Raw genomic sequence first — 26478 nt, 5'->3', positions numbered from 1 at the left:
GTGTTGATATATGCTGCAGTCAGACCTTCTGTGCAAACTGCAAAGACAAATATCTTTGGGAAGTAGAACCTCAGTTTCCTAGTCCTGGAAATGATGTCACTCCCAGAAAAGCTAGCAAGCTGTTTCTCATTCCACTGATCAAGTAAACTTTCATCTCTGGACTCTGGCTGAAAATCACAAGTATTGATTCACTTGTGGCAGACTGGTAGAAGAATGAATGATGTGGCTTTCCATCATTTCCTTTCCCACAGTGCTAAGAAAAGAATTCCAGTACATAACAAATAATTCATTCCCCAATTGTTTGTGGGGGTGTGGTTTTTTTGTTTTTTGTTTTTTTTTTTCCAAATAAGTTGTGGATTATACCTCAAAAAGTTTTAGGAGAACAGGCAATTGAAAGAGAGATATTTGTGTTTTGGGTGATCCATATCAGCACAGAGTAGCAGGTTTGTGAATTGAGTGTGGACACATCCTAAAAAGATCCTGTTTAGGATTCTCACTGCTAACTGCTAACAGTTTTTTCCCTATGATTGGTATATGTACTTCTTTTCCAGTTCTGTTTGTGTTCACCCTTCAATACATACAATAATAGCGCAAAATTTCCCAAACTTTTGGTTCTGCTATCCTTCTCCAGGAGTTTTGTCAAGGACCTATACGTTCTTAAGCTAAGATACTTTTGATATTTATTAAAAGGATGTCTGCAATAATCGTAACTTCAGTAAACAGTGGTCACTTTTTCAGAAGAGCAGGTAAGTGTCCCTACTCACGTTTGAACTTCTTCTAAGAAGTCAAATTTTCAGCAAAAAAACCTTACCCTAATCCTACTTCCAGGAAACTCAGTTGCTAAAAAATTTTTTTGCTATGTCCCGCATAAGTACAGTTGCAGACTTTCAAATCAACCAGTTTCACCACTTCTTACTGGTAGAAATGGTGTGGAAATGCTTTCTTGATAAGTAATTTTATTTAAAACTTCAAATATATATTTAAATGTCATGAATGTGACCTTTCTTTTTAAAATGAGATTGACATTTATATTGAGAATACCAGTACTGTGTGAATGAACAGACTAAAATGCCATAAAGTCTTGGGAAACAAAATATTCCTGGTACCATGCTCTCTCATTTATGTTCTATATGTAAACAGGTATGTATGTGTATACTTATTTTCATTTTAGCTTAGCTTGAAATATGGTTGTTTTTCAAGTGATGTCTTTGGATAGCAAGTCACCAGTTTGGCTTTGCCGTATTTGAAAGTTCTGCCATCTGCATAACGTTCAGATACGTAATCTGTCTACTGTAGAAACTCTCGCCCCGAAGAATTTTTCGGGGCAAAAAATAAATGGAAGCATATTGTGGTTTTGTTAACCACAGTACTGTTGTGTATACACTCAGAATCCAGTAAGCTTCATCACGATACCCAAATCAATTTATACATAAATACATGGTGTGGGTTTGGATTTTTGTTTGTTTTTCTTTTATTTTGTTCATGCTTTTATGACAGTGGCTAGAGAGCCTCTTTGTATCAGGTCTGTTTGTTCTGTAATTAGGTGACTCGGCAAATCCGATATGGTGCATGTTTTAAAAAGTATTTATCTATTTTTATTGCCAAGGCTATAGGTCTTGATACGCAATCAGTTTATCAACAAGTTGAGATGTAATCAGAATGACAAACACTGCTAGAATCAAGAACTGCACCTAGCGATAGTTGAAAAACTAGTTTTACGATTTGGTCAGTGGAATTAATTAGGGAAATCTCACAAAATGAGGAAAAATAAAATAATTATTTTTAAAAGTCCACGAAAAATGTCATTTAATATATTTGGTTCCCCTTTCGGGGAAGCACCACCCAGCAAAGAGTCCAGGAAACAGATTGATATATAGTGGTCATAAGGGAAATGTAGTAGAATGTGTTTTTTTGTAGTTTAAAATCCATTTCAGAAATTGGAGTAATAACTGAGATGTATAATAAAGCATGAAAAGGAATTGAAAATTTCCTTGGGAGATGCATAATTCCCATTGCTTTTGCCTAATAACTATGTAAAAACTGGTAATGCTATTTATATGTGTATACACTGCCTGAGTTCTGCGGAAGGCTTGCTTATCACACTATGTAGAAATGCATTAGAAGAGCAAAGCTTTTTTACCTCTGTCATTTTCCTGATACCAAATGTTTCTTAAAAGAAATGCTGTTACTGACTTTATGTTATACCTTAGAACAAAGTTGATTCTATTAACTGCATATAGAGGACAGTTGACACCATAAAAGCACTTTTATGCTTTTTGCCTTTACCTGGATCATTAAAATAGTCAAATCTGCTTTTTTCTGTAGCTAAATTCCTCCTTTTATATGGTTTCCTGTTTTTTCTTAAAGTAAAATCAAGCAAGAGGAACAGAAAGCTGAAAGATCAGCTTAAGCAATGAAGCAGCACAGCTTTTCAGAAATGGCTCTTCACCGTACTGGCATGCATTCCAGCGGTACAATTATACATCAGACCAATACTTGAAAAATGTTTGAGTTTGGTCACAGTGACCAAGGGCTCAGACCCCAAAAGGGATCAGCTTCTAGTAGTGCTGTAGCTAGCGGAATCTCTGCTTTTTTTTTTTTTTTTTTTTTTTTTTTTTTTTTTTTGAAGTCTTGAGTTAAAGGTAACTCTGCAGCAGTTCACTTTTTGGGTTTTCATGCACAATTCACATAGACACTTTTGTAGCGAGCCACCTAACACATCTATTAGTTGCAATCTATCCATGCTCCACAAACACAGGTTCATTGGCTTATGATAGGGAACAACTTTAGTTTTAAGGACTGCAATATAGATATGCAGAATTGGAGTACTGATCGTTTGGAGTGCTGGATTGAAGAGCTTTTTAAACGAGCAAACAAAAAAATTGCATTTCTTCTAAACCGTTTTGTATTCTGAAATTCAAAGCTTATTCCAAAATATGACTCTTATTTATTTTGAACCAAAACCTTAAGTAGGGTTAAACATTGGGAGAGCCCATGTTAAGATGGGAATGGGGAGAGAGGGTTGGTTGCTTTTGTTTCTTTTGCAGTTTTTTCAATTTAATAAAATAATGCTGACTAGTCACATGACTTGAATTCTGAATACAAGTATCACACTTGTAAGATACATACAGTACACAATGCTGACCACCTTTTTGCATGGTTAAAATGATGTTTGACTACTCATATGCCAACTAAAAGCTCTGATCCTTCCCAGCCCTGTCAACATGAACGATATTGTTTTTAGATGTGTCTGGGAGCAATAGGTAGAACGAAAAGAATCTGTGGACCAGTGCTTCTCCAGTTTTTTGTAGCCAAGCCTCATGGGAGGAAAGCTGGCATGGTTTGATGCCTTGCTTGTGAACGTTTGCTTAATGTTTTTATTAACAGTATTTGATAACTGTAGTAGGTTATAGATAGCTTGCAGAAGGAAAAACCTAACCTGCTAAATCATTACTTACTGCAAAGAGGTTTAGTAATAGGCCTATGGAGGCCTATTCAACGAAACTGGTCTTAAGTGACCATTACAATTATTTAAATGATATGATGTCTCCCAGGATCTACTGGTGCAGGTAATACCTGACAAAAGTAGAAGGGGTCAGCACTGGTGGTTGGCCAGACAAGGCTTCGTATACTCCCTGTAGTGCAGTGTTTTTGACTTCTTTAAAGTAGTTACTTGACATAATGACAGCTGTTTTGCATTTGTAGTACAGTAATTTTTTTTTGTATGCTAGCCATGCTTTCCCTAATAATGTGTTTGCTGGGTTTCTAATACAAACTGTTATGCTAATCTCTCATTGTGTACTGTGTCAGAAATGCTTTATGGGTGATGGGTACCTTGATCTGCGTATAAAAGACAGTTAGTTATACCTGAACTGCTAACTGCATAACTGTTACCATCCAATTTAAACAAGGAGAGAATTCACAATCATAGTGCTGTAAAAATTGACAAGCATGTAATTTGAAAGTAATTCTGTTTTAATGCCTTGTCCCAAATGTCATCTGCCTTTGTACCTTTTGAATATAAAGAATCTATAGCACAAGGTAATACTTCTCTTGCTTCTTTCATCTTTTCAGTTCTGAAGATCTGGAATTTTTTGTTCTCTTTGTTAGATGATTTCTCCTTACTTTTGTTCTGTGTATAACAATATTTTTTTTTCTGCAGAGGGTAGTATATTTACAAGCAAAATAGAAATTCATAATGCAGGTTTAAAAATAAGATGCTATCCAAGCTTTGCCAAGCATAAGAGGGTTATCAACTAGTATAGATCATGTATATCTTACTGCTGTAGTTGACCCTATTTTTTTAGCAGTGGACCCCAGGTATTACTGTATGCATCCATAGAATGATAAACATGTGCAAGTTGCATATAATTTTATGTTTGCATATAATTTATTTTTTAAAAAAATCATTGATTTATGAGCAAAATTTAATTGTCTAATGAATATTTTATGACAAATATTTAAAGAAAAGGTTTAGGGGAAACAGTCTTTCAAAATCATCCATTTCTTAAGTTTTTTTTGTTTGTTTGTTTTTACGATACAGTTTTTACATCTTTGTTCTGTTTGGCATGGAAGGAGGCCCTTTGTGGAGAGGGGTTTCTTTATCTTTTTTTTTTTTCCCCCCTTAAGAAAAGACAAACACTTTAATAAAAAATTGCATTCTAATGTGGCATTGCGCAGGTGGGGGGAAGTTGGTGGGGGGGGGGAAGGGATGAGAGTCACCGTTAAGTACCAGGAACCGTGACGGGAGGTGGGAGGGGAGACTAAGAACGCTCTGTGCCTTGGTTTTTGTTCTTCAGAGAACTTGAGATATAAAGCCGTACTGATCCATGCAACAAACACCAATTCACAGACATTAATTTGTGTGTATCAGGTGTATTTGTTGTACAGGTAACCGGCTCGTTGCTATATGCTCTGGAACAGAGTTCACCCCCTCGGGCTGCGCGTTTGTGGCGTCTGGTCGGTAAAGCAGAGTTTCTGCCTTCTGGAGATGCTTAATAGTCTCCCAACGTAGGGGCTTTCTTTGATGTTTTTTTTTCCTACGTTCTCTCCTTCGTTTCTGGTTCCCGCTATTTTAGTTTGCCTGGATCAACTTCACCTATTAAAAACACAAGCCGAAGACAGCTTCTTTTATTCGACAGACACAAAGACAGTGGATTCTTTCAGAGATTTGTATTCAGCAGCTTTACTTACGCACCTAGAAACTTTACTATGTGGCTTTGCAACTTGGCATTACGTTCTTTCAGTTAGCTCTACAGTCTGCGCAGGGGATGTTTCGGACCCTCTTGCTAGTGATTTTTTCCATGAAGGCAAACGGAGTTGCCGCTGTGGGAATCGGTGTTTTTCTTCACAGCTGATGTTGCCATTGCGGCCTGACAGCTATAGTCTCAGCTCCCCATCTCAATGGTGCCTAGTGTAGACTGGGTCCAGTAGGTGATTTCTTTTTTTGTGTTAGCTGTCACCTTGTGCCTCAAGGCCTACATGTTCACCGAGGGGGAAAAGTCACTTCTGCATGGCTTGTGCTGTAGCTTTGCAAACATGATTCAGCAGTCACCTGAAGCAGTTCTATCTGACCAGGCAGACAGCCTGCAACTGCCCTTAAGGGAGATATCGGGACAGCTCTGTCCTCCTTACTGTAAGCGTTCTGAAAGATGTGGAGAGCCCGCAGTTCCAGCATGTGATGCTTTCTGCCTGTATAGGGACACTTAGCATCTGGGGCTCTCCAGTCTGATTGCTGAAAGCACCACAACATTTGTGCTAAAATTAATGTGTTCTGTTATTAACTTCCTGTCCTGTTTGGTGTTTTGGTGTGATAGCTTCTATTTTATGCAGCTAAAGGAACTTGGGCACTAAAAACTGTTGTTTCTTACTTCTCTCTCTTGGTTTCCCTCTTAACTCTACTTTGCCTACAGCTGTTTTGTCTCAAGCTAGGAGAGGTGTCTACTTCAAGGCAAACTGATCTGTTGCATATTCAGTAATGTTCAAAAGGAAAACTAAGATACTGTATAAAGAGATGAATAACATCGTCAAGGAACAAAAGTAGGCTGTGGTAGTCTCTTGGGAAATCTTGGGGTTTGGAGATGAGCTGTCTAGAATTACATGTGGATTGTGAAGTTGGCGGAATTGGAAAGGGGCCTCTGGTAAACCAGTTATTTTGAAATAGGAGAGGCATTTACATTTAACTCAAGTGTTCGTGCTATGAAATGTTTATAATGCTTGAAGCGAAAGAGTTTTTAGTACAGCTTCCTTGCCATTTCTGTAAATATTATAATAGCTATTATCAGTTAAAGCTCAGAAGAGAATCATGGCTCTCTAATACTGGGAGGAGAGCCCAATGTCCAATTATTCAAATGTGGTCAACTCTATTGCCTTGATGTCCTCACAGCAGGAGAGGGAGAAAGAGAGAGAAAGATCACCAATTTCTAATTTGGTTATTTCACCTTTTAATGTATTAGTTTCTATTCTGATCACAGTAAGCATCCTTGTATCAAACGGTGGAAGTGTCAGACCAGGCAGAGCAGAAATTATGACAGAAGGAAACAGATTTCTCCAATTGCCTTGAAATGGCAGCTTGAGGAGTGACAGAATTTGAAATAAGGAGTATATCTGTAGTGTCTGGCTTGAGTTGTTCTAAACAAGGCATTCAGCAGAATTCTGTCAGGTACAAACTGATAATTTGAAGATTTACTGGAGTATTGCTTTGCTTAATTGAGTATGAATTGACCAATGACCAAATTTATCTTTAAGATTAATAACATTTTGTGATCTTTCCAACCCTTTAAATGCAAAATATTTATTTTACAAAGTATAGAAGTATTTTGTATCGACATTATTTCACTTTGCTGTTTTTTGTGACGTTGTAATCAAAGTAGCACAGTTCAAGGATGAAAGTGGCTTTAAAACTTAGATTTTAAACTACGTCAATAGTTCCTGATTGTATTTTCAACTTTAGCAATTTTTAAATAGAAAGGATACATAGATGAATCATTATCTGATAAGGTTTATTTTTGAGTGCTACTCTTTTTTTTTTTTTTTTTTTTTTTTTTTTTTGGTAAACTTCAGAACTGTGTCCTACTTAAGCTGACTAAACTTAAACTTAGCTGACAGTCTTAGCATGTGTATCCCAACTTGCATATGTACTTCTGGGAGACTGTATAGGCTGCCATTAAATACTACTAGATGCATGTTTTGAAGATGTCAGCCTTATATACACAACCTTTACATAATAATAATGCAGCACTGTGAGGATTTAAAGCATTTATGGGAAGTAGGTTGTTATTCATTAATCAACTATTTTCTTAAGATAGATGTTTCTCATGTGCTTTTGAGAGTCCAAAAATGTAAGACGAGTGTGTAAGTATTATTTTCCTTGCTGTTGCACTTGTCATGCAGCATTCCTACAAAAAGAAAATTTAGTACAGCTGCAAAGACTACTGAGCAAGATATCTTAAGTTTCTTTGCCAGGGGAAGAGCGCATTTATGTGGTGTGCACAGGAGTAGAAGTTTAGCCCTCTGTTTGGTATAAAGAGCTAGAAATACTTATGTGTTGTCTATGCGTGTAAAACCTTCTCAGATCAAAAATGTGTTTGTATCTTTGAAAACTGAATACTGTGTTTTTTGTTTACGTTTGATTGCAGAGCGTCAGTAGTATACCATGTCCTGTCACTGCAGTCAGAACTTTACCTACTTTAGAAGTTAAACAAGCAGAAAGGCCTTCAAGCAAAAGCAAAGATCCTCCTAGGGATGAAGAAAAAGAAAAGAAAAGAAAGAAACACAAGAAACGATCTCGGACAAGATCTCGATCACCTTCCAAGTATCATTCATCGTCTAAGTCCAGATCGAGATCACATTCAAAAGCAAAGCACTCACTTCCCACTGCCTATAGAACTGTCAGGCATTCAAGGTGGGTTTGGAAATCAAACATATTCTTTAGCGCTTTGTATGTGGTAATAATTAACACATTTCTACACTTTCATTATATAAGCTTCTTCATGACCATCACAAAAGGTGTAGCTGCTTTTAGGACAGTGAATAAATAATAATTAAATGTAAAAAAAAAAAAAAACCTCTTAAAATAGCTTTAACAAAATAATCATTGGCTTCTAATTACATAATGCTAAATTTGCACCAGTAAACACTCTTTCAGTCTGGTCGGTGAAATACCTCATGGTAATACGTAGGAGTGTGATTATAACAGCAAATTCTCTTCTTCCTAAGTCTATGGCTGTTGCTGGAGTAAAGTAACCAGACAGTATTAAGATAAGAAATAAAGAACCAGGTGGCTAAACAGCAAAGTTCAGAAAGGAAGCAAGCAGTTGGGTAGTATGTGAAAAGATAGATGGATGAATGGCAGGAGAAAGATGACGGGAAACCAAGAAAGGTGACAGCAAAGTTGAGGAGAGACCAAATAAGAATGTAGTCCAGCGCAGTTAACTCTCTATTTAATCATTAAGGAGAAGGAATTCATTGTACTAACTCCCTGATTATAAGATTATATTCTGCTGTTAATACTGTTAATCACATCTAATACATTTGGGTTTCAGTACCTTTAAAGTTTACTGTCAGTAAATCTGAGCATCTCAAAGCCCAACAACAGAGCAGTTGTTGTGGTCAGTAGGGAGTACATATTCTTGGGGTAGTGTTTTCTGAATCAGGCTGCTGAATATCTGAACAGTGTTTAAGTAATTTGAAATTCAAATCATTTGTGCGTATTCTTGCTACAAGTGCTGTAGGTTTACCTGATGCACTCAAAATCGTATATTCTTTTCCTTTTATCTTTGTGGCCCAGCTTATGACCTTATACACTTATTCCTGAGAAAAGCAAGCTCAGCTCTGTCTGAGTTCTTTCCTACCGCTTTTTGGCAATGTGTCAAAACTTCTGGTCTCATATTTTCCTTATGCATTTTTTGTTTGTTTGTTTAGCAAAGTATCTCACTGCACTAAGACTAGTAATTGTTAATGCTGTAGAACTTGTTCTTTTATACTACGTTTTTTAGGTTAACTAAGATTCTTTGCTGAAGACATTTCTGCTATTCAGAGATGAAAGAAATTAAATGAACAGACTTGGTGCACGGATTAAATGATCAGTCTGGCATGCTGCTTATTGGACTGCCTTTGACCTTGACGGTCCTAATACTCCATATGTTTTAGGACACATTACAAAATACTCTGGGATACTCCTTTTCTGGGCATACCAGTGTGTAAAGTGTATGATGATGAATGAAGCTTTCCTTGTCTAAGAAATGAGTACAAGTCTATTCAGGGCTAAGGAGATCTTGGAAAAGTCTCCTCAGGTGAATCACTCATTAACTCTCTGTCAAGCCATATCTTCACTGAGAGCTCCCATGTCACTCACTTCATCTAAGCCATGTTATGCATATTTGTCCACTGTTTTATTGACTTATGGTAAATTCAAGGAGAAATGCCATAGTAATGATGACAGAATGAAATTGTCTTCCCTAGTACCTTGAAAAGGATAAAAGATCATGTGAGAAGATCCTTACCAGTACTTGGGTATGCAGCTCAATGGGAAAAAGATGATGCTGCATCTCTCATGAGTTTGCATCTGGCACTGAGAAATTGCAGGATCAGTTTGGTGTGTACTAAGATATGTTTTCACTGACTTTAGGGAGATCAGAAGATACCTGATCCTTTATAGAGGTTTGAATTCTTTTAGCTGGTCTACATTTGGTTCTGCTGGTGCCATGTTGAATATAGCTACTGGCAGAAATCGGCTAACAGACACAGAATAGCCCTAACATAATGAATCGGCGCAACACCTGATTAAATCTGGTTGGATATTTCCTTGATCGGTGTTGAATCCTACACCTTGATCAACAAGTCCAAAAGACTTGATGCTGGCTAGCAGAATTTAACAGTTGTATGACAAAGTTTCAAAGTATTTTGCACCGCATCTTAAAGCTTGACCAAACTTAGAGCTGAATGGAAAAGACTGTTCTTTCAGCCTGTCTGTGTGTTCTCATAGTATCAGTTTAAGCCAAGGTTTCTTGAGGCTCTCTCTCCAATTCAGAAACCCATTCATTCTGGGATGTCAAGGCAGTATCATCAATGCTCGGTGGTTGCCAGTTCCCTTTGAGCCTTTTGCAGACCATTTAAAACACTTGTAGTAGCTGCTACAACCGGTAGGAGACCTGTTAGAAATCTGAATTACCTTCCTATCTACATTTCAAGAGAATATGGAGAAACCTAAGCTTCTGCCTAGTGTCCTCTTGTAATTCAACATTAATTAATGCCTTTTTCCTGAATCTTTTACTTAATATAGTGACAGTATTAGTTTACTGTAGTAGTACTGTGGTACTCTTAACACTTTTTTTTGTTGTTTACCAATAAAGAACAAGCTGATGGGAAGACTATTAGAAATAGTCTTTATAATAGTCTTTAATTTGAAATAGTTTCTATATCCTAAGAAAAAAAATCTAACCCGTAAAGACAAGCAGGTCTTATGCAGGATAGATCAAGTATCATCAGCTAGAAGGCAAGTTCCACAGTTGCAAAGAAGGTAGTTGTACTGAGATGTATGAACAGGAATAATATCTGTAAGATGGGAAGTAAATTTGTTGTTATGGCTATGTATGGCAGTAGTTAGGCCTCACCTAGAGTACTGTGTCCAGCCTTGTGAATGATACTTAAGAAGGAAGTGTACCAGTTAGAGGAAGCTTAGAGGAGATCAGTAAGAATTACTGGAGCTGTGAAAAAGATGGAAGAATTAGAATTGTGACTGATTGGGAAGGCTAAAGGAAGATGAAATGAGGCTTCGTATGCCAGGAGAGAGGGGAATAGACCATTCCACTTTCAATCCCTGAGGTTTGGACGGTAAGTAGTGGATTTAAATTGATAAAAGGGGAGACTAGAAAGCTTTTTATAGTGTCTCAGTGGTAAAGGTAGTTAATACAGATTGTGAAAGCTCCGTCATGGGAAATTTCTGTATCAAGAATTATAGTTGGGGAATGTGGAGTAGTTTTTTCTAGCCCTGTTTTTCTAATTAGCATCCTTAAAAAATTATCCATATGGTTTCACATTACACAAGAAATTGTGTTGATAGTTAGTCAAGCTTTACTGGAAGTGTCTGTTAGGTTTTGACATGTTCATTGTGCTTCCAAAATTAAACCTTTTGCTCCTGAAACCAGAAAACTTTTTTTAAGTAAGCAAGAATGGAAGGCTGGTTCCTAACCTAGCCAGATACTTAGATCTGTTCCCTCTCAAATGTCTAAGTTAAAATGCATGCCTTTTCTTATGATTTCAAAACAAAAGGTAAAGTTGGTGCCCAGCTGTGAAGATATGGCTGAGGGGTATTTTTTCCATTTTATTTATTTATATATTTAATAATAATTCGGAGCAAATTACTTCCATTAATTATCATCTTGTCTCCTTCAAATATGGCACCTTTCACATCGCTCTGCTCTTTAGTTTTCCCAGAGCTTGACCTAGAATAGTGTTCCTTCCAAGATTCCTAAACCACTAGACGTTATGGCTTACTGCTGAATGGAGCGTGTAAAGAGTCATTTGCCCCGAGATAAAGTTCTGAACTGTTTGCAGAAGTTAATGTGTGATGTTCACCTGATGTTACTGGATGCGACTTAGAGGATAATCTTTATTGTGTGGATATTGGTGCTAAATTAAACTGTAATATCCCTATTTTGAGTAACTTTGCTTTATTTGAATGTCTCAATCTAATACTATATGGTGTAGCTCTTGTCACCTTAGACTATACGTTTTGTACAGAATAGAATAACCTCCAAATCTCAATATAGAGCAATTGTTGATGTTTTACTTAGCCTCTGGAGTGGACTGAAAAACAAAAGCTAGAATTTTCCCTTTCTGTAGTAGTTACTGCTACAGAACCTGTTAACGAAGTAACTTAGAATAATAAGATCTTTTTCTTAATAAACAAACTTTTGTAACTTTTCTATTAGGTTTGAGGTATCTGCACACTGAAAATATGTATTTTGGATTTGAAGTTGTTTCAACTATTACACTTAAGTGTGACATCCAGAAGAGGAGCTCTACTTGTTTCATAATTTCTCATTAGAATATCTGCCATTGAATGTTAATGAAAAATGAACTGTAAAGTATAATAGTGACCAGTCATCACATGCCTTGTATTTAGGAAATATTCTTAAAGCCTTAGATGTTGTGGGGTTTCCGTATGGACATGTGTAGAGCTTCGGTGTAAAAACACTCTTGGTAGTTATCATTTAATTGTAAAAGTTATTTGAAAAAGTAATATTACGTTAAAAATCATAGTTAGTATATAACTTTACCGTGACAAGTTTATAGCGATGAGATGTAGGAAGCGAAGTTAAACATAGAACTTTACTGTAAGTTTCTGTGCTGTCTTTGTACAAGTGACATTTGATGCTCTTTACAAGCTCTCACTCTTTGGTTTATATACGTATTTATTTTCAAAACGGGTTTTGTGTTTAGAAATCCTACAGATGAACATTGCAGTATGCCTCTGTGTATATCATTTATATCACTGATTTGTCATTTGCTTTTAAATTGTTAAAGGTCTAGAGGCTCTTCTTCATTTAAAATAGTCTTTGGTGGTAAGACAATTTTTGTACTAGGGCATTTTTTAAATATTTTCTGATGCATCTTTAGCAGTATTGAAGTTAAAAATAGTCTTTAGATAGCATCAAATTGGTTCAAAGCATGTTTTGGGTATTCATTTTTCTAGATAGTGCAACCAAACATATTTCATACTCCTTTCTTCATAGGAGAGATGCTCCAGTCCCTTCATCATCTTAGTAGCCCTCTGCTGAACGCTCTCCAGTAGTGCCGTGTGTCTCTTGTAGTGGGGAGCCCAGAACTGGACACAGTATTGCAGATGTGGCCTCCCCAGGGCCGAGTAGAGGGGGAGGATCACCTCCCTCGACCTGCTGGCAACGCTCTGCCTAATGCAGCCCAGGGTCCCGTTGGCCTTCTTGGCCACAAGGGCACGTTGCTGGCTCATGGTTAACTTGTTGTCTGCCAGGACTCCCAGGTCCTTCTCGGCAGAGCTGCTTTCCGGCAGGTCATCAGTTTTATTGTGACGTATAGTGTGCTAAGAGCAATTCCTCTATGTAAATGCATATTACTTATTGTAACAAAATTAGTCCCCTTAAACTCTTGATATACTGTGGTTTCGATTCTGGACCAATATGACAGATCTAAAGTTAAACAAAAATCATGGAAAACAGTAAACCATATCCAGCAGTGCATAAGGTGTTACAGGGCGGCTTACATTAGTCCCAAGAAGATAACTAGCTATTACAACTTAATAATTAATGCCAAGGATGAGGCAAACTTGTTAAATCTGTCTTGGAAACAAACAGTCTGTAGTATCTGTTCAATCACTTGTAGTAAATGCTTCATTCGTGCCTTTTTTCTAATTAGCTTTAAAGCACCATAACAGATTTGTTCTGAATTATGTCTGATGATGGTGCGTTTTACAGTAGTGTCACTGGTGTGCTAGCTGAGAAGTTTGAGATTTCACAGTTGGTGGACAGTAAGTGTAGATAATGACCATGTTGATAGAAAATGAAAATTGACATTAAATGGATCTTTGCAGCACATGATCTGAATTAATCGTGTATTGTGTGTATGTAAGTGTGTTTCGTGTGTGTGATAAGAGAGGAAGGAATGTAAAGGAGCTCATCATGTATTGTATGATTTAGTGATTTGGTTAGATGAACTTTGGATGTTCAATTTGAACTAGAATGGAGCTGGAAAGTCTAGAATTCAGTTTGATCCTTTTTCTCTATAGTATTTAGTAATAGGATAGTGCCAAGCCACGTACATTGTTTATCTAGTTAATGAGTCACAAACAGTAATCGGTAGTGGGATGCTTTTTTAGTAGGTTACTTATGAGTGAATTTTGGTGGAATACTTAAGCATATGTGTGTCTGTGCCTCAATTTCACAAATTTAAGAGACTTGAGAATAGCTGTTCTTTGTAAAAACAAGTATCTCTCTTCTTCTTTCAAATCTATCTTCTTATTGCTGAGGCAGTGTCTATCCATGTAGCTTCTATTCCTATATTTTAATGAGACATGCCAAGCTTCGTAACGCTTTGAACTTTTGGGACCTTTCTAAACACAAGTGATATTAACTATATTTAAAGGAATAGAGTGTCTTATGAAATAACAATTAGTCTAACTAAAGTAATAATTGTTGTATCACGGTAAAACTGTTAAGCTGTTCTTAATTGTATGAAGTTAACGGCCAAACTTCTTAACATTAGTAATTGGAAGAATGTTGTAGAACCAAAAAGTCATATCCGGTTCATAAAAAATGAAGCTAATGCATTTTCTTTCTGATTGTTTGGACTTTTTTTAGGCTGGTCCATATAAGCATGTTTCACTAAGGTTCAGCTTTTGGTTAAGGGACTGAGCCTTTTCAGGATTCTAGTTAATACCAAAACTAGCACATTTTATTCTGAATGTGAAGTGTGTGCCTCCGTATCACAGACTCACAGCATCCACAGGGACACTGAGCATGGAACCGAGTCTGAGCAGCTCATCAATGGCAGCAGCAACAGAGCGAGAAAATTATCAGTCAGCTTCGACAACGAAAAGATTTGACTGCTGGAGCTCTTTTGAGGGAAATCCTGGTAAAATGTCAAGGTGTCTGACTGACCCCCAACTTTATGATCTGTTTTATTTTTGGGTTTTTTTTTTTTTTCCTTTTTAATCCTTCTGAAAGGCCTGGTAAAGATCAGATTTCTAAGTGAAAAAGGAGTTAACTTACAATACTTAACTGCCATTGTGATTTTTTTTTTCCTAGTAGGTGTGTTTTATTATAGGTATAAGAGAAATGGCTCAGGTGTGTGTGTGTATGCATGTGTAAATACAAACATATTATATATAGCGTGAGTCTGCAGTGATTCATAAACGCTTGTCTTTTAGTCAACATAAATTAGGTGTTTTCAAGGAAATGAATGCTTGGTGTACATGGAGTGAAGTACCTGTAACACATAAATCGGAAAGGCTTTGAAATAAATATTATGAACTAAAATGATTAGAACTATATAGTTCAGTAGAACCAAAGCTAACTATTACTACCAAGTATTTGGGGAGGACTGGGGATTTGGTTTTTTTCTTTCATTTTTTTCAAGCAGGGTCCCTGTCTTGCCCCCTTCTCCATCTTCCCCCACTCCCCTCCGTCCTTCAGGATTTTTCCCATTGCATTGATTTGGTTACTAAAAAATGCTCGGGTTTTACTTAGTTCCAAATCACAGAGGAAAAAGCGTAAGCTGTTAAACCGATGTCTGATCTTAACTGGGCATGTTTTCTCTCTTTCTTTTTCTCTCTCTTTCTCTCTCTCTCTCTCTCTCACTTTTTCTTTCTCTTTCTGTCTCTGTAGGAAAAATATTTCAGGTCAAAGTGGTAGTGCCAAGCAATGCTGGTCATGGGTTGTTAGTCACTTGCACAGGTGAAAATACTGGCTGTGCTAGGATTATTCTGCAACATCAGGGACAAAATTTCCTGGACTTGTCAGTGTTAGAGAGGCACTGAAAACAAAAATTTCTCTTTATCTCTCTGATGCAGCAATTCTGAAAACGTACTGCTAATTTGGGACGACAAGGTCAGGCCTGACAATTCTAGGCTTCAAACCAAATTGGGCTTGTGCATGCCAACACTAGCAAATGCTGTTGCCACAAAAGGTGACTGTCTGCACTAAAGTAAAACCTTGTTGCCTACTGATGTGGAAGTTGACATTAGCACACAGTACCAAAGAGAGCTGCTTCTTCCCCTGTTGGAAGTGAAAAGCAGTGGGTAACTATGTCCCAAATGTATCAGATGGGTTAGAAATTCTCATGCAGCTGACAAGTCTTGGAGACTAAGCACTCCATGCTGATATAAAATAGGCATTTGAATGGTGTTATATGTGGGTTTGGTGACAGCACAGTTCCACTGAAATGAAAGTAGTGAGATAAATAGCATAAGTAACAAAAAACAAACTTTTGGCTGTTTTTTCCTGCTTAGGTCACGATCAAGGTCACCTAGGAGGAGGGCTCACACGCCAGAAAGGCGGAGAGAGGAAAGGAGTGTTCCAACAGCTTATCGCATTAGTAATAGTCCTGGAAATAGTAGGAAACGCACACGTTCCAGGTAAGCATACCCAGTCCTGGAGAATGTTATGTGCCAGCCTGGGGAGGGACTTGAAACGTTGTCTTGGTATTTTATATACTGCCTAGGTAAATCTTCAGTTTTTGATCTGAAGCTTTATAAATCATAAGTGATACTTTTTTTAACACCTTTGGAAAAAACAATAGAAGCACTAATTCTTCTCCTCACATTTTTGAATATGCTTGAACAGTAAGTGTACAACCAGATCCGTGTACCTTACATATACTGCTATTTCCTAGCTCTGAGAGCTCATATTTTATCTGAGCTTCAAAGATTCCTTCTTGTTGGGTCATTTTGTCTAGCTTTGATTGTGCAAGCTATATGGCTGCTATGCAGAGGCCATATAGTGGTACTAGGTTATTCTTATTGGCGTTTGAAAGTTGTTTGAGAATGCATCATATCTTCACAAAAAGGGGAAGCTCTAGTTTAGCAATCGGTATGCTTTACATTCAGCAATCGTTTTACTGTATGAGTGGAACGCAAAGTATGAAACAAGAGGTGCCTTTTTTGAGTGCACAATTTGCATATAGTCTTTCTGAGTCTATTACCATCAAAATGGTGTAACAAGCGTTATTTCAGCTCACCAATTGCAGGAGTAAAACATTTGCAAAGTGTGTGCCCAAAAGCTTTATAATTTGCACCTCTAATTTCCACGTGAAAGGAAGTGAAAATTGTTCACGCACATACATGTGCATATACTGTGTGTATGTAACTGAAAACATTGAGGTTTTTAAACTAAGCATACAGAAATTTTTTTCTCATCTGTGAAGATTTAGTCTTTAACATGCTTCTTCATATGTCATGTGGAGTAAGAAGCAAAGAGCTCATTTCCACCTGTATGATTTTAAAAATACTCTTTTTTTTTTTTTTTTTTTTAAAGATAACTTGCAATCTCTGTCAACCTCTAACTAGTTGATGTATTGTGTATAATTGAGAGCTTCATCCGCATACTTGAACTTTGGGGATTTTTTGTGTTCACCAGCTCGAGATAGTAAAGGCTTCTGTAGAGTTCACCTTGCAAGTTTGGTTAAGGAGAAAAGATTCAATATTCAGAAGCTTAAAATGCTTTTTCTCCTATGAAGACAAGAATTTACTTATAGCCCTGTGTTGTTTTTCCAGTGAGGAGTATTGGTATGTCTGCTACTTGACTGTTCAGCAATTTAAGTTATAAATGACTTTTAATGGATTATTGTGATACAGTCTAGGTTCTTCTTTAAACGATGTTGTTTATATAAATAGAAATTGGAAAATTCTGCTAAGCCTCTAACAGAAAGCAGAAGAGTGCACGATAAAATATGGCAGTAAATGCAGAAAATGTAGACTGAAGAAATAGTCCTAGAGTTGAACATGGGTGGGGATATATTGCAGCTCTGATGGTAGAAAACCTACTGTTTTAGTCCTCTTAGGACTGACTGACTGATCTTTCAAGTAAAGATCTAGATGCTGTCATGGACCGTTTTCATGATCTTCAGTTGTGGAGTCCATTTTCCACAATGCTGTAGTGGAAGCAAGCTTTGGGTTCGAACTCTGTCTATAATCTAGTTTACTCAGGCTTTCTGTGAGCGAGTAGTGTATATTTTGCCTGAGAGCAGATTTGAATTTTGTGTGGCAGCAGTCAGCTGAGTGTTTATTAACTGTGGTTATGCTAAGAAATAGGAAACCTTGAAAATCCAGTACTGTCAGAGGACTGGAAAGGACCCTAAAATTAATTTAGTGCAGTGTTTTAATCAGATTAATGTCCCAAGCAAGTTGTCAGTGGTAATGCCAAATAGCTAGAACTGCTTGAAAACTTTTAGGTATACTTCCAGAAGAAAAAAAAATGTAGGAACTTGGAAGCCACCTTTTACTTTGTCATATCTGTGAATTACTGGCATGCTGCTTGCAGAATAAGGTGTTCTTCAGAATAAATATAACAACTCTTTTTTTTTTTTTTTTTTCCATTTGCTTATCCTGTCCTTCAGTTGCCGTTGTAGTCACTTTAAAAGGGAGTCTAATGTGAATCAAGTGAGGGGGAGCCGCTTTGCCTTTGTGACAAAGGCGGCCATTGGTATCGTGGGCTGCATTAGGAAGCACATTGCTAGCAGGTCGAGGGATGTGATCCTTCCCCTCAACTCAGCACTGGTGCAGCCACACTGGAGCGCTGTGTCCAATTCTGGGCTTCCCAGTACAGGACAGACATGAATTTACTGGAGTGAGCCCGGCAAAGGGCCACAAAGATGATTAAGGGACTGGGACGTCCCTTGATTAAGGGACAGCAGAGGCTGAGAGCTGGGACTGTTTAGCCTGGAGAAGAGAAGGCTCGGATGTGTTTTTATCAGTGTTTGTAAATATACGATGGGATAAAGAAGACAGGGCTAGAATCTTCTCAGTAGTACCCAGTGACAGAACAAGAGGCAACAAGCACGAACAGGAACACAGCAAATTCCACTTGAACACAAGAAAACACTTCTTTACTGTGAGGGTGGTGAACACTGGAACAGGCTGCCCAGAGAGGTGGTGGAGTCTCCTTTGCTGGAGGTATTCAAAACCTGCCTGGACGCGATCCTGTGCAATGTACTCTAGATGACCGTACTTGAGCTGAGGGGTTGGACTAGATGTTCTCCAGAGGTCCCTTCCACCCTCATCCATTTTGTGATTTTTGCAGTTTTACTTCTTGAATATTCAACTTTTACATATTCAAATTTTTCATATGATAAATTCTAAGCATCAGAGGTGTACGCTGTTTATATGCAAATTCACTATGTTGTAACATAACTGCTTTTTAAAGTAGCACATTTCCCATGAAAATCAAAATAAAGGAGCTAATAACGTGATACTTAAAATATGACTTGAAGTTTTATGGTGTTTTAAGATGTTCTAGAAGTCTCAACAACCTACTCTTCTGAGTAGAGCTCTAGCAAAACTTGATCAGTTTTTTGGTGAACTGAGCTTGTTTTCCTTTGAGCTTTAAAAATGGAAAGTGCACTAGACTGCATGCTAGAGAGATTTTCCCACAATGAGATATTTGGCCTAAAAGTTAGGTGATTCTAATTACAGTAAAGTCAATACTGGTATGTAAATCATAAGAACATCAATTCATAGCTAGATATAAAGATGCTAATAGTTCAATCGTTGGTGTATTTCTAGTCGAATTCTCTTATAGTTTAATTTTGCACGTATGTTCCATGGTTTGTTCACTTATGGTCTATGAATATTATAAAGCATATATAAACTATTACATTTTCGTGTATATAATGTAAGTGTAAACTATGCATTTCATAATAAGCTAACTCTCTGATATTGTTCAGGAGGAACTTTCCTCTTGCAAAGTTATTCTGCAGGTCTCCAATGACTTTTCTCTGTCTTCCCTTAAACCATCAAATACTGCATAGTAATTTGTGTGTTATCTATAAAGCAATATTTCAGGTGAGAAGCTCGAGTACTAGTATTGCCAAATCTAATGTGATTTAAGAAGGGGCTGCTGAGAGACTATTTTGCTTGACCGTGGAAGTGCAGTTTGTAGTAAGATTCTAATGCTTGCTCAGTGTGTGAGAAGTATCGTGTGGAAGAGGGCTACATTTAGAAGTGTCAAAAGTAGCTTCCGCACAGCTAGTTTAAAACTGCTTTAAATCTCCTTCAATAAATTATTTCCTTCTCACAGAAGTCCCCATGAAAAGAAAAAGAAGAGGCGGTCTAGATCACGTACCAAATCCAAAGCTAGGTCTCCTTCACCATCTGCGTCACCAGGCAAACCATCCACACACAAAAATTCTGTACATTCAACTAGTGTCTCTCCTGTGGAGAGTAGGGAATCCAGCCAGGAACGCTCCAGGTAATACATTTTCTTACTGCAATATGGCAGTGCTGACATCACTTGACCATGAGTATTTCTTTTGACCGAACTTATGTGGTGAGGAGATTATCTATATATATTTATATATTTATATATAGATATCTACATATATATGGAGGGGGTTGAAAGTAGAAGACACTAGGAGGACAGCACTGTGTGCATTAGAGTCTAGTGACGACGACGTATCTGCTGGAGTTTTTATACCACCCAGTGAAACTTCACGATCAGATTTCAAAAATTTGAAGACTTCTAACATTACCAATGCTATACTTACTATTTTGAACAGGAAAGAAAAAGTAAAAATTTTGTCGGAGACGTTTCTGTTACCTTTGAGGTAAAATGTGATGATTTAATGTGGAAAACAGGAGATTGTGGTCCTCCTTCGAGTAAATATTTTGACATAGTCTTAAAGTAAAACTTGTGCTGCAAATTCTACTGCTGAACTCTAAGTTAGAAATTGGTAACTGTCCCTAAATGTGGTAATTCTTTGAAGTGGAACTTTAAGGGATTGGTTGAAATTGTAGTGGGTTTGAGGGATTCATAATTAAATTATTTCTGCTAAATATAGAACAGCCCTGTTGAAAATCCCTAGCCTGCTATTCAATTTTCTCTATAAGTAATCAGTTGCATGAGCGACTCTTCCGACTGTGACTCACCATGGCTTCCAGTTGAATGAAGAAACTATTGTCTAATAATGAGACTTGTACAATAAAGCCCAGAGTTACGATGGTCAGTGAAATGAATCTTGAAAGCATGTACTATAAATTTCTAATTCTGATTTTCTTTTTTTAGGGGAGTTTCTCAGGAAAAAGATGGCCAGATCTCTTCAGCAATTGTATCTTCAGTGCAGAGTAAAATCACTCAGGTACAAATCTATTCAGAGCATCTTGCCTAATTACGTATTTCCATCATGTCATATTCTCCATTTAATATCTTGTACAGTTCCGAGCTTTGCATGCAATGTAGAGACATGCTCATTGTCATTCATAATCTATTTGCTTATCAAAAAAAACAATTTTGTTGCTTCTCTAGCTGCTGTCTTTTCAAGTGTCATCAAACCTCTAAAGGTCAAGCTCAGTTTAATGCATAGTTAAGATATGAAGTCCACCTTATGCTGGAACAATCCATCAGTTACCAACAGCAGGTATTATTGAGAGCCCGTCTTACCAGCTGGTATTTCTAACTCCTTTCATGGAAGGAAGAACAAAGGAGAAGCACCTTGGCAGCGGTTAAGTTTGTAGGGCTGGCAAAGGGAAAAATATGTTGTCTTGTAAACTAAAGCAAGTATGCTTTGCCTCGAGCAGTATCTTCAAGTCAGTTATCTTACTCTTGTTGCTGTTTACATCTGTGAACTTTTGTTGTTTTGATTTTGTTGATATATTGTTTGCTGTGAATCACCACATGATTATCTATGAACAAGTATCAAGTATATGCCTCAGTATGGTGTGCAGTGAACTATGTGCGTTCAGTTTCCCTAACACAGTGTTAATGTTAAGATATTCAACCTTTGTCAAAATTGTTTCATTTATTTTTAAAAAGCGACTACCCGGTGTCACTGTTTTCATAGTTTCTCCGTGTATCTTTAACTTGCCTTTAATTTTATATATCAGTTTTAAAGGAGGAACGCTGTTTCTTAATTACGCTTTGGAAGATTTACAAAACAAAATCAAAATTGCTCTCCATATTATATTTTTCAATGGATAGAAGCTGATGGTTCTTTCAGTGAGTTAATAATATTCCAAGGTGTAGTTTCTCTTGGGAAACAGTGGTAGTTGGGAATTAATACTATTAGACTAGTACCTTACACACTATCTTTAATTCATTTTGGAAGAGAGACCAAGAACAGGAATATGTAGTAAAATGGACAATAAAAGCCATAAGTACTGGAGAGAAAAAAACAGAGCTCTAATGCCATAGCATTTCTTAAGCTACCAAATAAACGCAAGGAAACCTCTAGTATGAGAAATGAGATATGAACTACGTCAGAGTCTTTGAGGTAAAGTAATGTCCCATCATTTAAAAATACGTACCTTTCAGACGAAGGTTATTGCATGCGTTTCTTGGATTGAACATTCTTTATGGCATAGCATATGCTAGCTAATATTGGTCTACTTGTTCAAAATACAGGTAGAGAAGGAAAAATTACTAGTCCTGGCCACTGAATTGCAATGCAGTTCAAAATGCCCCTGAAGGACAGCTTCCAAAACGCATTAAAACATAGTTCTTAGTTACTATTTCCGAAAAGTAGAACAAGAGCAATGAGGCTTTTGGGAATCTGCAAGATGTGTCTCAGTGTAGATTAATTTAACATCTGGTTATCTTTGAAGGAGCAAAGAAATCTAATTTACCTAATTATTCGCAAGATTGTTTTGCTGTCCATATGCTGGTTGACCTTGGCGAACTTTCGTATCTTTTTCTCATTCGAATCCTCCCATCTATAAAGTGGGAATAATGATGCTGAATTCCCTTATGAAGTGTTTTGAGAACTTCAGATGAAAAATGCTTTATGAGAACCAGGTCTTTTAATTCATCTCTATTTAATTTGTTTTAAGTAATTTGTAATTCATTAATGATGTACGCTTTTTATTATGTGATCTTTTTATTTTGCAGCCTAATTATCAGATGCCATTTACATGAAATTTCGTTTCCTCTTGTAATGCTCTTCCCGCTAGATGCTCAGACATGATCAAGAGCTGCTGTTTCATTTTACAGCAGTCTTGTGTTTCAGTCTCTCTGGCATATATGGAAATTCCACTACACTGTAAATTTTTGATTCAGCTTTAAAATCACCTTTGAAATTTAATGTTTGACCACAAGATTTGTAAATCTGTCCTTTATAGAATTGTTACTGCTTTCTTGTTACCAGTTCGTGTTCTCTCTCTCTCTCTCTCTCTCTCTCTCTCTCACTCACTCACTTTTACCTTCTCAGTTCTTAATAGTTTTGGGTGTCATGAAGACAAGCCGTAGTTTTGTTCAGTTTCAGTTAAGATGATTTATGCTTTTTATTGTGTAGAAAAACACATAGAAATTGCTGTAAATACGTAAGTAGAACACTTTGTAGCAGTGTAGTGAAGGCAGATTTTAGTTTCAGTTATAGGAACTTCCTCCAAATTACTTCAGCCTTTTAGATTAGGGGCTGCCAAAATTTGAGAATGATGAGACTGAGTATCCTATGTGACTGGAACATGAGGTAGTTGTTTTATGCAGGTTTTTGCTATCACACGCTTCAGCTGTTTGAAGCCCAAGGAAGTCTGACATTTTTCCTCTTATTTTCTACAGGATCTTATGGCCAAAGTGAGAGCAATGCTTGCAGCTTCCAAAAACATACAAACTAGTGCCTCCTGAGACCTGGTGAACTGACCATCAAGAAATTATTTGGGGGAAAAAAATATATATATAAAAAAACTGCCTCATCTCAAATGTACAGCTGAGCTTAGCTCACTTGGTTCACAACTCCCTTATCTAATATGATCAGAACTTAAGGAGCTAAAACCTATCTTTCTGTACAGAGCTGTCTCCTTGGAATTTCATTGAATTTTTTCAGCCAGAATCTCTTTGGAAAGTTTTTGGTTTTTGTAAATTGATTTTTTTTGACTAATTCTTCAGTAACATTTTATGATCAGTCTATATGTGTATATTTGTAAATATCATGTTTCTGTGATAAGGTATTACACAATAATAAAGAAGGAAACACCTTTCATTAGCTACAGAGTTCTTGTGGAGTCTTTGACTGGTTGATTAACTTCTGTTACAAATTCTTTTTCTTTGTCCTTTTAAAATAGCAACTCTCTAGCCTGCCTGAGGGAGCAGCTTGAGCAGAGAAACACTTTTCATCTTCCTTAATGCACACAATGATCTCTAAGAATGCTTGTTTGTTGGGCATGTTAGCTGTGAACAGTTTTTTGCAAAAGGCATGATTTCTTTGTCCATCATTTAGCATGGTCTGTGAGCCTCCATTTGAGGTTTTCATCCTTTGAATTCAGTAACTAGTAGTCAGTAGCCTCTTTTTCATATACCTGTTCTCTCTAGCTAGCTACAGAGGCAAATGTTTTTTTGTGTTATTCAACAGGCATACTTTAAAGAAATCCAGCATTCTTCTAAATAAGTATCTTTGATACTTTTGAGGAAGATACTAACTAGCTTTTATGAATTACTGGCAGATACCAGTAAACGCTTTTCAGAAAACTTGTGAGCTTGGTATAATTGCAGGTTGGTTTATTATGCATTCTGGGTAATACAGTGAGACTGTTTCTTTTTAATGAAAATGTTCTGAAAGATAGCTTGAAGGTGAGCATGAAAAAGCAATCTCTGAAAATGAGATTAAAATTAAAGAATCTCCCAGTCTTCTTTCAGCTAGAGCTGAATTTATGTGATCTTTCCTTACTGTCACATAAACTTTCTAAAAATGAATCTGGTTTAAAGGGGTTAACACTACAGAAAAAAAGAAAATCCTGAGGGATGTTTAGACTAATGGACATTATAGCAGGTAAAAGAAGGCTGATCTGCTCATTAAGTACGTTTAAGTAATAGGTTCATGATACTCTTAGGACACTGCATTTTTATCATTTTTTTAGTGAGGGCTAATGTTTTTAAAACGGTCAAGTTGAATTTGTGAATTTTGTTTAAAGAAAAATCTCAGTAAAGAGAAGACGACTTATATGTAGACCAATATCTGAATCAAATCACTGAATGATCATCTTTGGATGCCACTTTGTTCAGAAATACAACTTGAGGCACCTTAACCGATCCTGATATAAAGATAGTGGGAGCATGGTTATTCCCAAAAATGACTTAAGGTTATAAGTCTTACGATGTAAGAGTGTGTTCCAGCCTTCATTATTGAAGGAGAAATTGTGAGTGAATGGATTTTATACTGTATTCTCCTACAGGTATAGACTTGGTTTGATTTCTGAGTATAAGGACATATATTAGAAATGCTTTATGATTATACTAAACAGATTTCATCATCTTAAGATCTTCTATGAAAAAGCAGTTAACATTAGTTTTGACGTATCTCGTTCAAGGCATTCTGAAATGGAGATATGTTCTCTAAAATTGGTATGCTGAGGTCCTTTCAAATTTCATGAAAAGTAAACGTGATGGTCACAGCTGAATGTAAGCTTTTCGGTGTTGAAGTTTGGATGCTGTTTTCCCTAGTTTTGTTCCAGAGGGTGGGGAAGCAGACTAATACCAGATTGGCAGCGCATACTATGGTTATTACAACAAAATATCTGTTTCTCGAGACATACCCATTTTAGGCAGGTTGGAAGTTTATTGAGTATCTGTTTTGAGGGTCTTTACACATGTAGTAGTCTCTGGTTGAAGAACTTTACCATTTCACACTGAGACCACTCAGGCCCTGGTTGTCCGTCCTTGATGGTGCTAATGGATGTGGAGGAAAATAGCACTGAGAAACAAGACAAGTACTTCAACCTCAGATGAAATCCTAATCATACTAATAAACAAGGAAGGCAGAATGGTCAGTTTTGTAGAAAGTCAGGTTCCATGAGTCTAAGGAAACCGTGCTCTGGTCAGGATTTACAGTGAGGCAGGAGAGCTCTAGAACTGCCTCCTTGCCTCTCTAGAGCAGGATGTCACAAGTCGTATTTGGATATACAGTTAGAAATGAACTGATTCCCTCATGCTCAGGATTGTAGGGGACACGTCAAATTGGATCTCCCTTCATAAGTTTAAAGGAAATCCATTTTAAACGGTGCTGGTTCAAGGTTTAAGTTTTAGCAAGTTTCAAAAATATCTTCGCAGCTTACTTTTTATTTTAGGGGTTATTATTATTATTGGCCTTTACAGATTTATCCTTTTAAATAAAGCAAAAATTATTATTCCATCTGGATGTTATCTAGTTTAACTAACACTTAATGACCTTCTGTAAAAGTGCTTCCAGTGTATGTAGATGAGACGGCATGCCCTGGTTTCCTCGTCTACGCAAAACGTACACGTGAATTCTTCCCCAAGCGTGCTTGAACTGCGAGGTTTTGTAATAGTCTGTGTATTCAAAGACAGCCTTGCTGGCAATTTTCTGGTTCCATAAAGAATGGCGTTTTAATGACCCTGGAAAATCTCTGTGGTCTGTAAACAGAAAGATTGTGATTATAGTGTCTCACTTGCTAACGCTGTCAAATTGTGTAGAGGGCAGATGGAAAGATCAGATTAGAGAAATGCGTGTGGTAAAAATTGTTCACAGACTAGTTGGTATGTTAAGTGCATAGTAGTACACAGATTAAAAACTCTGGTGCAAAAATCTTTTTGTTCAAATGAAGCGTAACACCCTGCCCCCCATTCGATACTATCCAAATCTTGGGTAACGTGGTGGTCAAAACTGCAGTTGATATGCCACTTGTTGGCACTTTTCACCTGGAATGAGAGAATGATTTTTAAATCGTATTTATTTTCAATTTTTGGCCAGTAATGACTGGCAGAACTGGCAATTCCAAAAACGATATACTGGGCAGACAAATTTTATTAGCCTCATAAATTATGATGAAAAAGTGTCACCTAA

General features: G+C 37.0%; 1 protein-coding gene across 7 annotated transcripts in view; it reads left to right on the top strand.

The window, feature by feature from the left end:
• SFSWAP (splicing factor SWAP) overlaps positions 1-23664 on the top strand; it is a 54781-nt gene extending 31117 nt beyond the window's left edge. For 5 of the 7 annotated variants that reach the window (XM_009666673.2, XM_009666679.2, XM_009666677.2 and 2 more), the window contains 6 exons: positions 7638-7903; positions 14468-14623; positions 15986-16111; positions 19770-19940; positions 20754-20826; positions 23241-23664. In XM_009666673.2, coding sequence (XP_009664968.1) covers positions 7638-7903; positions 14468-14623; positions 15986-16111; positions 19770-19940; positions 20754-20826; positions 23241-23306 — 858 coding nt within the window. In that variant the 3' untranslated portion in view covers positions 23307-23664. The remainder of the gene's footprint in view (positions 1-7637; positions 7904-14467; positions 14624-15985; positions 16112-19769; positions 19941-20753; positions 20827-23240) is intronic. The other 2 variants (XM_009666675.2, XM_009666676.2) reach the window with 2 other exon arrangements.
• The last annotated feature ends 2814 nt before the right edge of the window (positions 23665-26478 follow it).

The sequence above is a fragment of the Struthio camelus genome, chromosome 17 (genome assembly GCF_040807025.1).
Source record: "Struthio camelus isolate bStrCam1 chromosome 17, bStrCam1.hap1, whole genome shotgun sequence".
Taxonomy (NCBI): Eukaryota; Metazoa; Chordata; class Aves; order Struthioniformes; family Struthionidae; genus Struthio; species Struthio camelus.
This window is presented reverse-complemented; position numbering and strand designations above follow the sequence as displayed.